The sequence below is a fragment of the Hyperolius riggenbachi genome, chromosome 10, assembly GCF_040937935.1.
Source record: "Hyperolius riggenbachi isolate aHypRig1 chromosome 10, aHypRig1.pri, whole genome shotgun sequence".
NCBI classification, from domain to species: domain Eukaryota; kingdom Metazoa; phylum Chordata; class Amphibia; order Anura; family Hyperoliidae; genus Hyperolius; species Hyperolius riggenbachi.
Window position 1 is genome coordinate 206,866,954 of NC_090655.1, and position 12,969 is coordinate 206,879,922.

Below are 12,969 nucleotides of genomic sequence, written 5' to 3' on the forward strand. Positions count from 1 at the left end.
CCTTGACGACGTGACATAGGCAGTGTCACTCAATGAACATGTAAAACACAGTTCTTCAGTACACCAGGGGGTTGATTCACTATCAAAAATAGCACGAATAACCTCCTGTTACTCACGCAATTTAATCGGTGTGCCTTAAATGTAAGAGACTGCACGCTACACATGCTAGTGGTAGTGTAGTGTGCGTAATTACCCTCAGTGACAGGAGCGCATGCTATGCTGCTGTAGTGCAGCATAGCTAGCGCTTGTAACCTTACGACCGCTATTTGCCACTAACGGGTGCTCCACTCATCTCGCCCTGAGCCCCTTCTGGTTTAGTCACTTTAAAGGACGTGATCCCTGCACTTTGATTGGGCCAATAGGCTGCCTGTGACAGTTACTGGCAAATAGCGGGCGTAAAGTTACTAGTGCTTACTATGCTGCACTACAGCTCCTGTCACTGAGGGTAATGCAGTTTCTTACATTTAAGGCACGCTGATTAAACAGCACTTGTAACAGGAGGTTACTCACACTATTTTTTTTGTTTCAATATTTTTATTGAAATTTTTAACATATAAAAACAGTCAAAACAGTTGTACACATTTGTAAGTGTATCCCACGTTGGGGATCGCATTGGTGAACTAGACCGTGGTTGAGACAATCCGGCAGCGCGCGGCATCAGGTACCGGGGAATCACAACCAGAAGTATGAGCATGTACAAGTAAAACATTAACATAGAACATAGAAAACATGAACGCTCAAACCTGAGGGGTTTCTCGACGGGCAGTGTCGAGATCCCTTGGTCCTGAAAAGGCTATTGGAGGGAGAAGGGGAAAATCTTTCCGACTTCACCCTATGTGCCCCCACCTCTTGCCCAAGCAGGAGCAAGTTGGAGAGGGTATAGAGAGCAGGAAGAAGAAAGGATAGGGGAGAGAAAAGAGGGGGGGGGGGGGGGGTAAGAAAGAGAGAGGGGGGGAGGAGAGGGACAGGGAGTCCTATGGAGAGACACAAATAAGTTTAACAGGTCATATACAAATCAGTGTCTAATCCCGGAAATTCCAGGTCGATCCAGGGCTTACTCACACTATTTTTGATAGTGAATCAACCCCCAGATGTTTCAAATGCAATACACTTTTATTAAGCAGTAATCCACATGAAGACCAACATTTATTTCGGGAGCCTCACAGGGTCCCCCTTTCTCAAGGTATACTGCACAATAAAAGTGTGTTGCATTTGAAACGTCTGGTATGCTGACAAACTTTGTTTTACTAATGGCCTGAGCCCACTGACGCAGTTGTGTCCACTTTTCAGTTAAACATCAATGTAGAGATGCTGAAAAGTGGACAGAAGCGGATACAACTGCATCAGTGGGCTCAGACCCTAAGAGACCACCCTGTGAGGCCTTGTTCACATTATAGGCGTATTTGTAAAATGTTCAAAATCGCCCTGAAAGCGATTGTGCAATGATTCTCTATGAGAGAGAGTTCATATCTGAGCGGTTTGTTTGCGATCCCCTTCAAAAAAGCGGTGCTTGGGGCATTTTTGAGGCGATTTATTTTTTTCTGGATTTTTTTGGGATCAAAAGACAGAAGAGCTCTGCAAAAGCACTTACAAAAACGCCCACAAAAACGAGCGAACGCACAGAAAATCGACGAAAAAAAAAAACGCTTTAAAAAAAAGGCCCACCGCAGACGGACATGCAAGCAGCCAAACGCAATGCAAACAAGGCCTTATTGTCCTTCAATAGCACAGACAGAGCCAGCTATGAACCTGATCAGATGACTCTACAGAGACCTGAAAATATTTCCCCTATGGTCTCCACCCAACCCTGAGATGATCTGCAGGGAAGAATGGCAGTAGATCCCCAAATTCAGATACTATACTGTATATGAAACATTCTGAATGTAATGTACAGTAAGTAAATAACCACAACATACCTGACAATAGTAAAAAACAAACTAACAAAACATTTTTATTGGCAGTCTTTGATCTTACTACTTTCAGTGTTCTCCCCAGGCTCTTTTAGCCAGGTGGTCCACCCCGTTAATTTTGGTGAGCACCCGGCTGTCATCAGCTCGCCTCCTCCTCTGCTGTAAGCAGACTTGTGCAGAGAAGCACCGGCCTTCCATTATCTCATCTCGCATCACCCAGCTATTTTTTCATGCCACCTAGCTGGAAAAAATTTGTGGGGAGAACACTGACCTTGTATGTGCTATTCATTTTTTTCAACTTTTTTTCTAACTTTATATAAAAGGGGAATAGAGGTTAACGTTAGGTAAGAACAGGCTTCTCTGCTGAGTGTGATTTCTGATGATTATCAAAGTCCAATCTTTTAATAAAGCACTGTCCACATTTGGAACACGAATAAGGATTTTCTCCTTTATGAGTTATCTGATGTGTGATAAGAGTACTCCTCTGGGAAAAACACCTCCCACATTCGGAACAAGAGTAAGGTTTCTCCCCCGAGTGAGTTCTCTGATGTACAGCAAGTTCCCATCTTCTTCCAAAACATTTCCCACATTCTGAACATGAATGGGGCCTCGCCCCTGTATGAACAACCTGATGTGAGATAAGACTGCTCCTCAAGGTAAAAGATTTCCCACACACTGAACATGCATATGGCTTCTCCCCACTATGTGTCTTTTGATGTGTGGTAAGAGTGCTTCTCTGGGAAAAAGATTTCCCACAGTCAGAACACGAATACGGTTTCTCCCCAGAGTGAGTTCTCTGATGTTTAGCAAGGTTCCATCTTCTAGTAAAACATTTCCCACATTCTGAACATGAAAACGGCTTCTCCACTATGTGATCTTTTCGGTGCGAGATAAGTTCTTCCCATTGAGCAAAGCATTCACCACACTCAGAACAAAGGAACGTTTCGCCCCCTCTTTGACCTGTATGATGGATAACAGGAGGGGCATGATCAGGAAAACTATCCCCATGTGTAGAGAGGTCAGGTAACAGATCTGCACTGGGAGGTGTTTGGCGGAGATTTGCGGTGATGGGGTTTTCTTCTGAAGAATCAGATGTGACGTCATCATCATCTTCTATTTTACAATATGGAGAATCAATGGGATGTCTGTCTGGGCGTTTCCTGATGTATTGTCCATCTAGGAAAAAAAAGAGGAATTTATAAACTCAAAGCCTAGGTCCAGGAAGGTAATAAAAACAATATTTTGTATTTTGACAAGTTCTAATTCTATTGCAGCATATTTCAGTTGTAATAAAGCAGCCACATACCTACAGTGAGTATTTATCTATTGCAACACATAATCACAATTCTTGTTTTGATTTCAAATCATGCCATCTAGGAGATGGCACTATGTGTAGTTAGAAGGTAATCCCTGCATCTGCTTCAGGCCATGAATGGGGTGGAGTTATCAGGATTCTACATACTGTCAGTCAAAACACTGGTTTCTAAGAGGACTTGGTGAGTTCTGGCTCGTAATAAGGTGCAGCTAGGTGTTACTGTGATCAGTTGATAGCAGTCCCATCACATCATAGGGTCTACATGCTCCCACTGGGCAAAATAATCCAGAACTATGGCCTAGGATACCATTGTTATGCAGATGACACACAACTGTATATGTCCTTCAAGCCTGGCACCTGAGACCCATCAGCATCCATAAATGCGTGTCTAGTGGATTTACAAAACTGAATGAACACCAGCTGGTTGAGGCTGAACTCTTACAAAACAGAGGTGTTGGTGGTAGGTGGTCCACACATGATGGATAAAGTTCAAAACGCTCACCACCTCAAAACCACCTCAAACTAGCAATTCGGGGAGATACCGTACAGTATAAAGACTGTGCGAAACCTTGGGGTAATCCTGGATGGAAATCTAAAACTCAGACAGCAGATATCAGCTGTTGTCAAGTCTTCCTTCTTCCATCTAAGAAATATAGTTAGAATCAAACACCTTATCCCAGGTGAAGACCTACCTGCCCTGGTTCACGCATTTGTATCCTCCCGCCTAGACTACTGCAACGCCCTGTTAATCGGATCTACAGATAAGGTTCTGCGCCCCTTACAGCTAGTACAGAATGCTGCAGCCAGACTCCTAGCCAATGCCCCCCGCAGCTCACACATCACTCCAGTACTGCAAACTCTTCACTGGTTGCCAGTAAAATGGAGAATCCATTTTAAAATCTGCCTGCTGACATTCAAGGCTCTAAACCACATGGGACCCAAATACATGGTGGATCTATTGGAACTTTATGCCCCTCCACGCACCCTTTGCTCTGCCAACAAGATGAAGCTGGTTATTCCCAGTATACACCTAACATTTGGTGCTCGGGCCTTTTCCTAAGCAGCCCCTACTCTATGGAACTCACTTCCACAATCAGTACGAGAGGCTCCTTCTCTGGACAGCTTTAAAAGAAAGGCTAAAAACTCACCTCTTTTCCCGAGCCTTTGAGACTGCATAACGCAGGGTCACAGCGCTTTGAGTCCCCAGGGAGAAAAGCGCTATAAAAATATTGTTATATTTATATCTCCAGAGCCACTCCGGGTGTTACCATACTAAGGGTAACACCCAGCTCCAGCCTTTGCAGTGGCAGTGGGGTGATGCAATGCATTCCTCCCTCTCCATGGGACTCCTCATGTGTCCTACTGCAGAGTATGGGTGAAGTGGTGCATCTTGTGAGTCTCTCACCTGATCCTGATATCTCCATGCTTCTTTGCGGCTGGTGGTTCACTCTACTTCCTTTTTCCTGCATGTCACATAATTAGACTCAACATGCAGAGATCGGGTGGGCAGAGAGCGGCTGGCTGCCGTGGAGCATGAATGCATCAGAAGCAGGTGAGATATTCGCAAGACGCACCGCAACATCCATATTTTGCAGGGGGACACGGTTAGAGGTAAAATTTTCTGTATTTCATGTGTCAGAAGTAACATTTGCTGCATTTCATATGTCAGAGAAAACATTTTGGTGCATTCCATGTACTGGAGGTAACGTTTGCTGCATTTCATGTTTGAAATGTAACTTTTGTCTGCATTTCATGTGTCAGAGGTAGTGTTTGCTCCATTGAATGTGTCAGATGTAACATTTGCTGCATTGCATGTGTTGGGGGTAATGTTTTCTGTAATGCATGTGTCGAAGGTAACATATGCTAATACGTGAACCGAAAGAAACACAACAGGAAACTTGATATATTGTGCTGGCCACTTTAAGAGGTATGTCTTGCTAGAACGGAGTTTGGCCCCTTTTTGCCTTCAGAAATGCCTTAATTCTTCATGGCATTCCTCAGTGATTTTAGTTAATATTGGCACGGTAGCATCACACAGTTTTCGCAAATGTATCGTATTCTTTCGGGTGGGGGGGGGGGGGGAGATGTTGTTTAATTACCTTTAGGGCCGTTTTGTCTAATTGTGTTTTAACCTCTTGACGACCAGCTAACGCCGATTTGCGTAAACTGGTCGTCTGCGGGTTACCATGGAAACGGCTGCTCGATCGAGCGGCCTTTCCATGTCAGTTCACGGAGGGTGTCTCCGTGAACAGCCGGAGAGCCGCCGATCGCGGCTCGCCGGCAAAATGTAAACACGCGGGGAAGAAATCCCCGCTGTTTACATCATACGGCGCTGCTGCGCAGCAGCGCCGTAAGGCAGATCGGCGATCCCCGGCCTCTGATTGGCCGGGGATCGCCGGCATATGATAGGCTGAAGCCTATCCTACAATGCGCAGGGCGGATATCCGTCCTGCGCAGCTCAGAGGGGAAGGGAGAGGGAGGGAGAGGGACGGAGCGCTGAGAACGCTGCGGAGGGGGGCTTTGAAGAGCCCCCCCCCCCGCAAAGCGCAGCAAGCCGGCGGCGATCAGACCCCCCCAGGAGGACATCCCCCTAGTGGGGAAAAAAGGGGGTAAGTCTGATCACCCTGGCTCTATCCCGATCTGTGCTGCGGGCTGGAGAGCCCACGCAGCACAGATCATAGGAAAAGCCACTGGTCGTCAAGTGGTTAAAAGGAAGCTTGGACCCACACAGTTGGCTCTGCCCACATCCTATCACGGCCATGCCATGCACCTTCACATCTTTATCCCAAAATGTTACTACAATGCACTTATTGCAACCCCCCATCTAAAAAACAAAACAATATTTGATTGAGGTGTGTGGGTTTCCATAATATAATCAGCACCGGGTGTCAAATACCCTAGCTACGCCACTGTGTCACATGACAAGTACCAGCAGACAACGTGATCACAGTGCCAAAATCAGAAATGATGTGATAGTCGAATTACAGAGGAAAGGACCCGGGTGTATATGGAAGCAACAATACACTATTCTGTGTGCTTTTCAGGATGAGGTAGCATCAGCAGGAGGATGGGAGGCAGAATCAGTCACCTCTACAGTACCAGCAGCCTCTTAACATGTCTACTGTGCCTACTGGCAAATCTTGCCATGCCATCACACCACTCACTTATCCGAGAACTGAGGGATACAGAACACCTCTTCAGTTGTGCAGCTGCACTCCACAAGAACATGCAAGGAAAGTCTGATCTCTGTTTGAATTCCTCACCTGTGCTGATCTCTATGGGAATCTCCTCCTCCTTACACAGCTCATCGTCCCTCACACACGCCTCTTCTGCCTCCTCTTTCACCTCAACTTTAACATGAATGGGATTTTCATCCTGATACACAAATAGAAACAGATAACATTAAAGCCCATCTCTAGATACACATCTAAATATACCATCTGGTAGCTTAGTATGCATTGTGTCCTTTGTGTAAAAGAGGCTTCTGATGCGGTGTAGATTCTCACTTCCGCAGTCCCGAACCAGATAAAATAATCGTGTGAGAGTTTAAAACGGGCCACTGACCAGTTTTTACATTCAGAGGCTTAAAGGACACCTGAAGTGAGAAAGATATGAAGGCTGGCATATTTATTCCTTTTAAACAATACCAGTTGCCTGGCTGTCCTGCAGGTCCATTTCCTGTAATACCTTTAGCCATAGACCGTGAGCGAGCATGCAGATCAGATGTTTCTGACATAAATGTCAAGATTAGTTCATACTTGTTTCGGGTATGTGAATAATCAGCAGGACAGCAAGGCAATTGGTATTTTTAAAAAAAGAAATTAATTTGGCAGCTTCCATATACCTCTCTGTTCAGGTGTTCTATAATCCTCTTTCAGGGGAACTCACAAAATCACTGACTATATGAGAATCAACCCAGTCAATAAAGTTCCTCCACTTTTAACCACTTAAGGACTGCAGTCTTTGCACCCTTAAGGACCAGAGCCTTTTTTCCATTCAGACCACTGCAGCTTAAATGGTTTATTGCTCAGTCATACAAGCTACCATCTAAATGAATTTTACCTCCTTTTCTTGTCACTAATACAGCTTTCTTTTGGTGCTATTTGATTGGTGCTGCGATTTTTACTTTTTATTCTATTCATCAAAAAAGACATGAATTTTGGCAAAAAAATGATTTTTTTAACTTTCTGTGCTGACATTTTTCAAATAAAGTAAAATTTCTGTATACATGCAGCGCGAAAAATGTGGACAAACATGTTTTTGATTAAAAAAAACCCATTCAGTGTATATTTATTGGTTTGGGTAAAAGTTATAGCGTTTACAAACTATGGTGCAAAAATTGAATTTTCCCATTTTGAAGCATCTCTCTCATTTCTGAGCACCTGTCAGGTTTCATGAGGTGCTAGAATTCCAGGATAGTATAAATACCCCCCAAATGACCCCATTTTGGAAAGAAGACACCCCAAAGTATTCACTAAGAGGCATGGTGAGTTCATAGAAGATTTTATCTTTTGTCACAAGTTAGCGGAAAATGACACTTTGTGACAAAAAAAATAAATAAAAAAAAGTTTCCATTTCTGCTATCTGGTGACAAAAAAAAATGAAATCTGCCACGGACTCACCATGCCCCTCTCTGAATACCTTGAAGTGTCTAGTTTCCAAAATGGGGTCATTTGTGGGGTGTGTTTATTGTCCTGGCATTTTGGGGGGTGCTAAATTGTAAGCACCCCTGTAAAGCCTAAAGGTGCTCATAGGACTTTGGGCCCCTTAGCGCACCTAGGCTGCAAAAGAAATGTCACACATGTGGTATCGCCTTACTCAGGAGAAATAGTATAATGTGTTTTGGGGTGTATTTTTACACATACCCATGATGGGTGGGAGAAATATCTCTGTAAATGAGATTTCTTTTGATTTTTTTACACACAATTGTACATTTACAGAGATATTTCTCCCACCCAGCATGGGTATGTGTAAAAATACACCCCAAAACACATTATACTACTTCTCCTGAGTACGGCGATACCACATGTGTGACACTTTTTTGCACCCTAACTGCGCTAAGGGGCCCAAAGTCCTATGAGTACCTTTAGGATTTCACAGGTCATTTTGAGGCATTTATTTTCTAGACTACTCCTCACGGTTTAGGGCCCCTAAAATGCCAGGACAGTATAGGAACCCTACAAGTGACCCCATTTTAGAAAGAAGACACCCCAAGGTATTCCGTTAGTAGTATGGGGAGTTCATAGAAGATTTCATTTTTTTTTCACAAGTTAGCGGAAATTGATTTTTATTGTTTTTTTCACAAAGTGTCATTTTCCACTAACTTGTGACAAAAAATAAAATCTTCTATGAATTCCCCATACACCTAATTGAATACCTTGGGGTGTCTTTTTTCTAAAATGGGGTCACTTGTGGGGTTCCTATAATGCCCTGGCATTTTAGGGGCCCTAAACCGTGAGGAGTAGTCTAGAAACCAAATGCCTCAAAATGACCTGTGAAATTCTAAAGGTACTCATAGGACGTTGGGCCTCTTAGCGCACCTAGGTTGCAAAAAAGTGTCACACATGTGGTATCGCCGTACTCAGGAGAAGTAGTATAATGTGTTTTGGGGTGTATTTTTACACATACCCATGCTGGGTGGGAGAAATATCTCTGTAAATTAAAATGTTTTGATTTTTTTTACACACAATTGTCCCTTTACAGAGAGATTTCTCCCACCCAGCATGGGTATGTGTAAAAATACACCCCAAAACACATTATACTACTTCTCCTGAGTACGGCGATATCACATGTGTGACACTTTTTTGCAGCCTAGGTGCGCTATGGGGCCCAACGTCCTATTCACAGGTAATTTTGAGGCATTTGGTTTCTAGACTACTCCTCACGGTTTAGGGCCCCTAAAATGCCAGGGCAGTATAGAAACCCCACAAGTGACCCCATTTTAGAAAGAAGACACCCCAAGGTATTCCATTAGGTGTATGGTGAGTTCATAGAAGATTTTATTTTTTGTCACAAGTTAGTGGAAAATGACACTTTGTGAAAAAAACAATACAAATCAATTTCCGCTAACTTTTGACAAAAAATAAAATCTTCTATGAACTCGTCATACACCTAACGGAATACCTTGGGGTGTCTTCTTTCTAAAATGGGGTCACTTGTGGGGTTCCTATACTGCCCTGGCATTTTAGGGGCCCAAAACCACGAGGAGTAGTCTGGAAACCAAATGCCTCAAAATGACTGTTCAGGGGTATAAGCATCTGCAAATTTTGATGACAGGTGGTCTATGAGGGGCCGAATTTTGTGGAACCGGTCATAAGCAGGGTGGCTTCTTAGATGACAGGTTGTATTGGCACTGAAGTGCAGGAATGTTCTCAAATCATGACCTGGACATGGCAATTAAGTCGTACCAGCAGTGATCAGAAAAAAAATTTCTGTCACTGCGGTGGGGCGGGTGAGGGTTTGGCCGGGTGATCAGAAGCCCGCAGGGGGCATATTAGGGCCTGATCTGATGGGTAGCAGTGACAGGTGGTGACAGGGGGTGACGGGGTGGTTGATAGGTGATCAGTAGGTGATTACAGAGGAGAATATATGCAAGCAATGCACTGGCGAGTTGATCAGAGGGGGTCTGGGGGGCTAATTTAGGGTGTGGGCAGGTGATTGGGTGCCCGCAAGGGGCAGATTAGTGTCTGATCTGATGGGTAGCAGTGACAGGTGGTGACGGGGTGATTGATGGGTGATCAGTGGATGATTAGAGGGGAGAACAGATGTAAACAATGCACTTTCAGAGGTGATCTGAGGGTGGGTCTGCACGCAATCTGAGGGTGTGGGTGGGTGATCAGGTGCCCACAAAAGGCAGGTTAGGGTCTGATCTGATGGGTGGCAGTGACAGGTGGTGACAGGGGGTGATTGATGGGTGATTGACAGGTGATCAGTGGGTGATTATAGGGAAGAATAGATGTATACAGTACACAGGGGGGAGGGTCTAGGGAGGATCTAAGGGTGTGGGGGGGGGTGTGTTCAGGAGCCCCCAGGGGGCAGTTTAGGACCTAATCTAAAAAATAGCGTTGAGATAGTGACAGGGAGTGATTAATGGGTGATTAGGGGGGTGAATGGGTGCAAACAGGTGTCCCAGGGGTGGGCAGGGGGGGTCTGATGGGTGCAGTGGGCGATCAGGGGGCAGGATCAGTGTGCTTGGGTACTTACTAGGAGGGCTGCAACCTGCCCTGGTGGTCCCTCAATCACTGGGACCACCAGGGCAGGAGGCAGCCTGTATAATACGCTTTGTATACATTACAAAGCGTATTATCCGCTTTACATGCGGAAGATCGGGGGTTAACAACCCGCCGCCGCTGCTAATTGGCTGGCGGGTTGACGTCGCGGGTGGGCACATCCAGCGTGCGATCCCCGGCAGCTAGTCCGCAACGAGCCGCCGCCGATCGGCGTATTGCGCGGTCGTTGCGGGCTCCACTTTGCCGCCGCCCCTAGGTAGGGGCGGCCGGCAAGTGGTTAAAATCACAATCCAGTAATATATATATATATATATATATATATATATATATATATATATATAGATCTATATATATATATCTATATATATATAGATCTATATATATATAGATCTATATATATATATAGATCTATATATATATAGATCTATATATATATAGATCTATATATATATAGATCTATATATATATATAGATCTATTTATATATATAGATCTATTTATATATATAGATCTATATATATATATATATATATATATATATATATATCTATATATATATATAGATCTATATATATATATATAGATCTATATATATATATATATATATATAGATCTATATATATATATAGATCTATATATATATATAGATCTATATATATATATATAGATCTATATATATATATATATATATATATATATATATATATATATATATATATATATATATATATATATATATATATATATATATATATAGATCTATATATATATATATATAGATCTATATATATATATATATATATATAGATCTATATATATATATATATATATATAGATCTATATATATATATATATATATATATATATAGATAGATCTATATATATATATATAGATCTATATATAGGTGGTTGGGAGGGGATCAAGGGATACATGGGGAGGGGGAGCTGGAAAAAAGTTTATTTTTACACTAAAATCGCACAGCCTGTCACGGCTGCAGGCTGTGCGTCTCTCCCTGTCACACAAGATCCACAGTGACAGGGAGAGGGAGGCGGAGAGGGAGGCGGAACGGCAACTATGTTGCCTTTCGGAGGGTGATCGCTGTGATTGGCTCACAGCGATCACACGGCAGGGAGCCAATCAGTGACGGCTCCTGCCGATACCCGGAAGCCTTAGCTGTCATAAGACAGCTAAGTGCAGCCGGTTCGGTGCGCGCGATCGCGGCGGGGAGCGGCGGCGCCGGTGATAGAGATCTACGCCTTGCCAGCCAGGAGCCCATCAAAACAGGGCGTAGATCTCTATCACTGCGGTCCGGAAATGGTTAAAGGGAACCTAAAGGGAGAGGGATATAGGAGGTTGCCATATTTATTTTCTTTTAAACAATGCAGATTGCCTGGCTGTCCTGCTGATCCTCTGCCTTTAATAATTTTAGCCATAGACCCTGAACAAGCATGCTGATCAGGTGCTCTGACTGAAGTCTGACTGGATTCGCTGCATGCTAGTTTAGGTTGTGCGATTCAGACAATATTGCAGCAAAAAAGATCAGTAGGATAGACAGGCAACTGGTATGGCTTAAAAGAAAATACATATGGAAGCCTCCCTTTAAGATCTCCCCAAATCGCGACCGATTTCCCGCAGCACAAAAATGCACGGTAAAATGCACATAATGCTTCCTAATGCAGAATCACAGTGAAGTGTGAGTAACATGTTTTCTTCCTGCTGTGGGTAAAAAGAAATTACCGGCTTTGCTGCTTTTTCTCGCACAATGTGTGTGATACCCTTTTGCTGGCAGTCAGCGGTTGTCAAAAGTCAGCAGACACTGCAGATTCGCTCACGGAAAATCGCTGCCACTTTCGGCAGATGCAAGTGTCATCCCTGCCGGAGAGTTCAAGCAACTGGGGGCTCAGAATAAAACTAGCCCTCCATTCCCCACAGAGCGAACGCTGAGCAACATGCTGTAGAAACCACTTACCAGAGCGAAGGTCCTCGTCACTTCCTGCAGCTGCTAACTGCATTGTTGTATCCTCTACTGTGCTACGTGACATATTGGGGGCCATACAAGGATGAACCAGAGCAGCCGTCAACTGTAAAAGTGAAGAGGACCGGTGCCCAAAGCTATTGTTACAGGTTTCTACTGCACTACAAAATGAGAGGGAGTGTGGCATGCCACCATGGCTACCCCATTTACTGCCGGTTGGTTGAGACTGCCGGTTGGTAGAGACCCAGTTAACCGGGACTCTACTGTCCTAACCTAAGTGGAGGGAAGCCTTTGAACGGTACAGAGGTTTCCCATGTCCTATTCAGTTTGCCAGCACCCTCTTCTTTTTTTCGGCCGTGCTCCCTTGCGTGTATGAGTGCGGCAATACAACACATGCGTATGTACAGCCACCCTTGTGCACAAAGCGCAGCAGAGTAATGCAAACATATCTGGCAAGATCTTGTGGGATAGGTTCAGAGGGCCCTGTGCAGCAATGGTGGGCTTGTGGATCAGAGGATTCCCTCTAATTAGGTAAGTATG

At 44.1% G+C, this 12,969-nt stretch overlaps 1 protein-coding gene across 1 annotated transcript in view; it reads right to left on the reverse strand.

The window, feature by feature from the left end:
* Positions 1-529: 529 nt before the first annotated feature.
* LOC137534266 (oocyte zinc finger protein XlCOF8.4-like) overlaps positions 530-12,969 on the reverse strand; it is a 32,520-nt gene continuing 20,080 nt past the window's right edge. Inside the window, exons 6-7 of the mRNA XM_068255675.1 lie at positions 6,489-6,600; positions 530-3,086 (exon numbers count right to left, since the gene is read on the reverse strand). Of these exons, the coding sequence (XP_068111776.1) occupies positions 2,251-3,086; positions 6,489-6,600 (948 nt within the window). The 3' untranslated portion in view covers positions 530-2,250. The remainder of the gene's footprint in view (positions 3,087-6,488; positions 6,601-12,969) is intronic.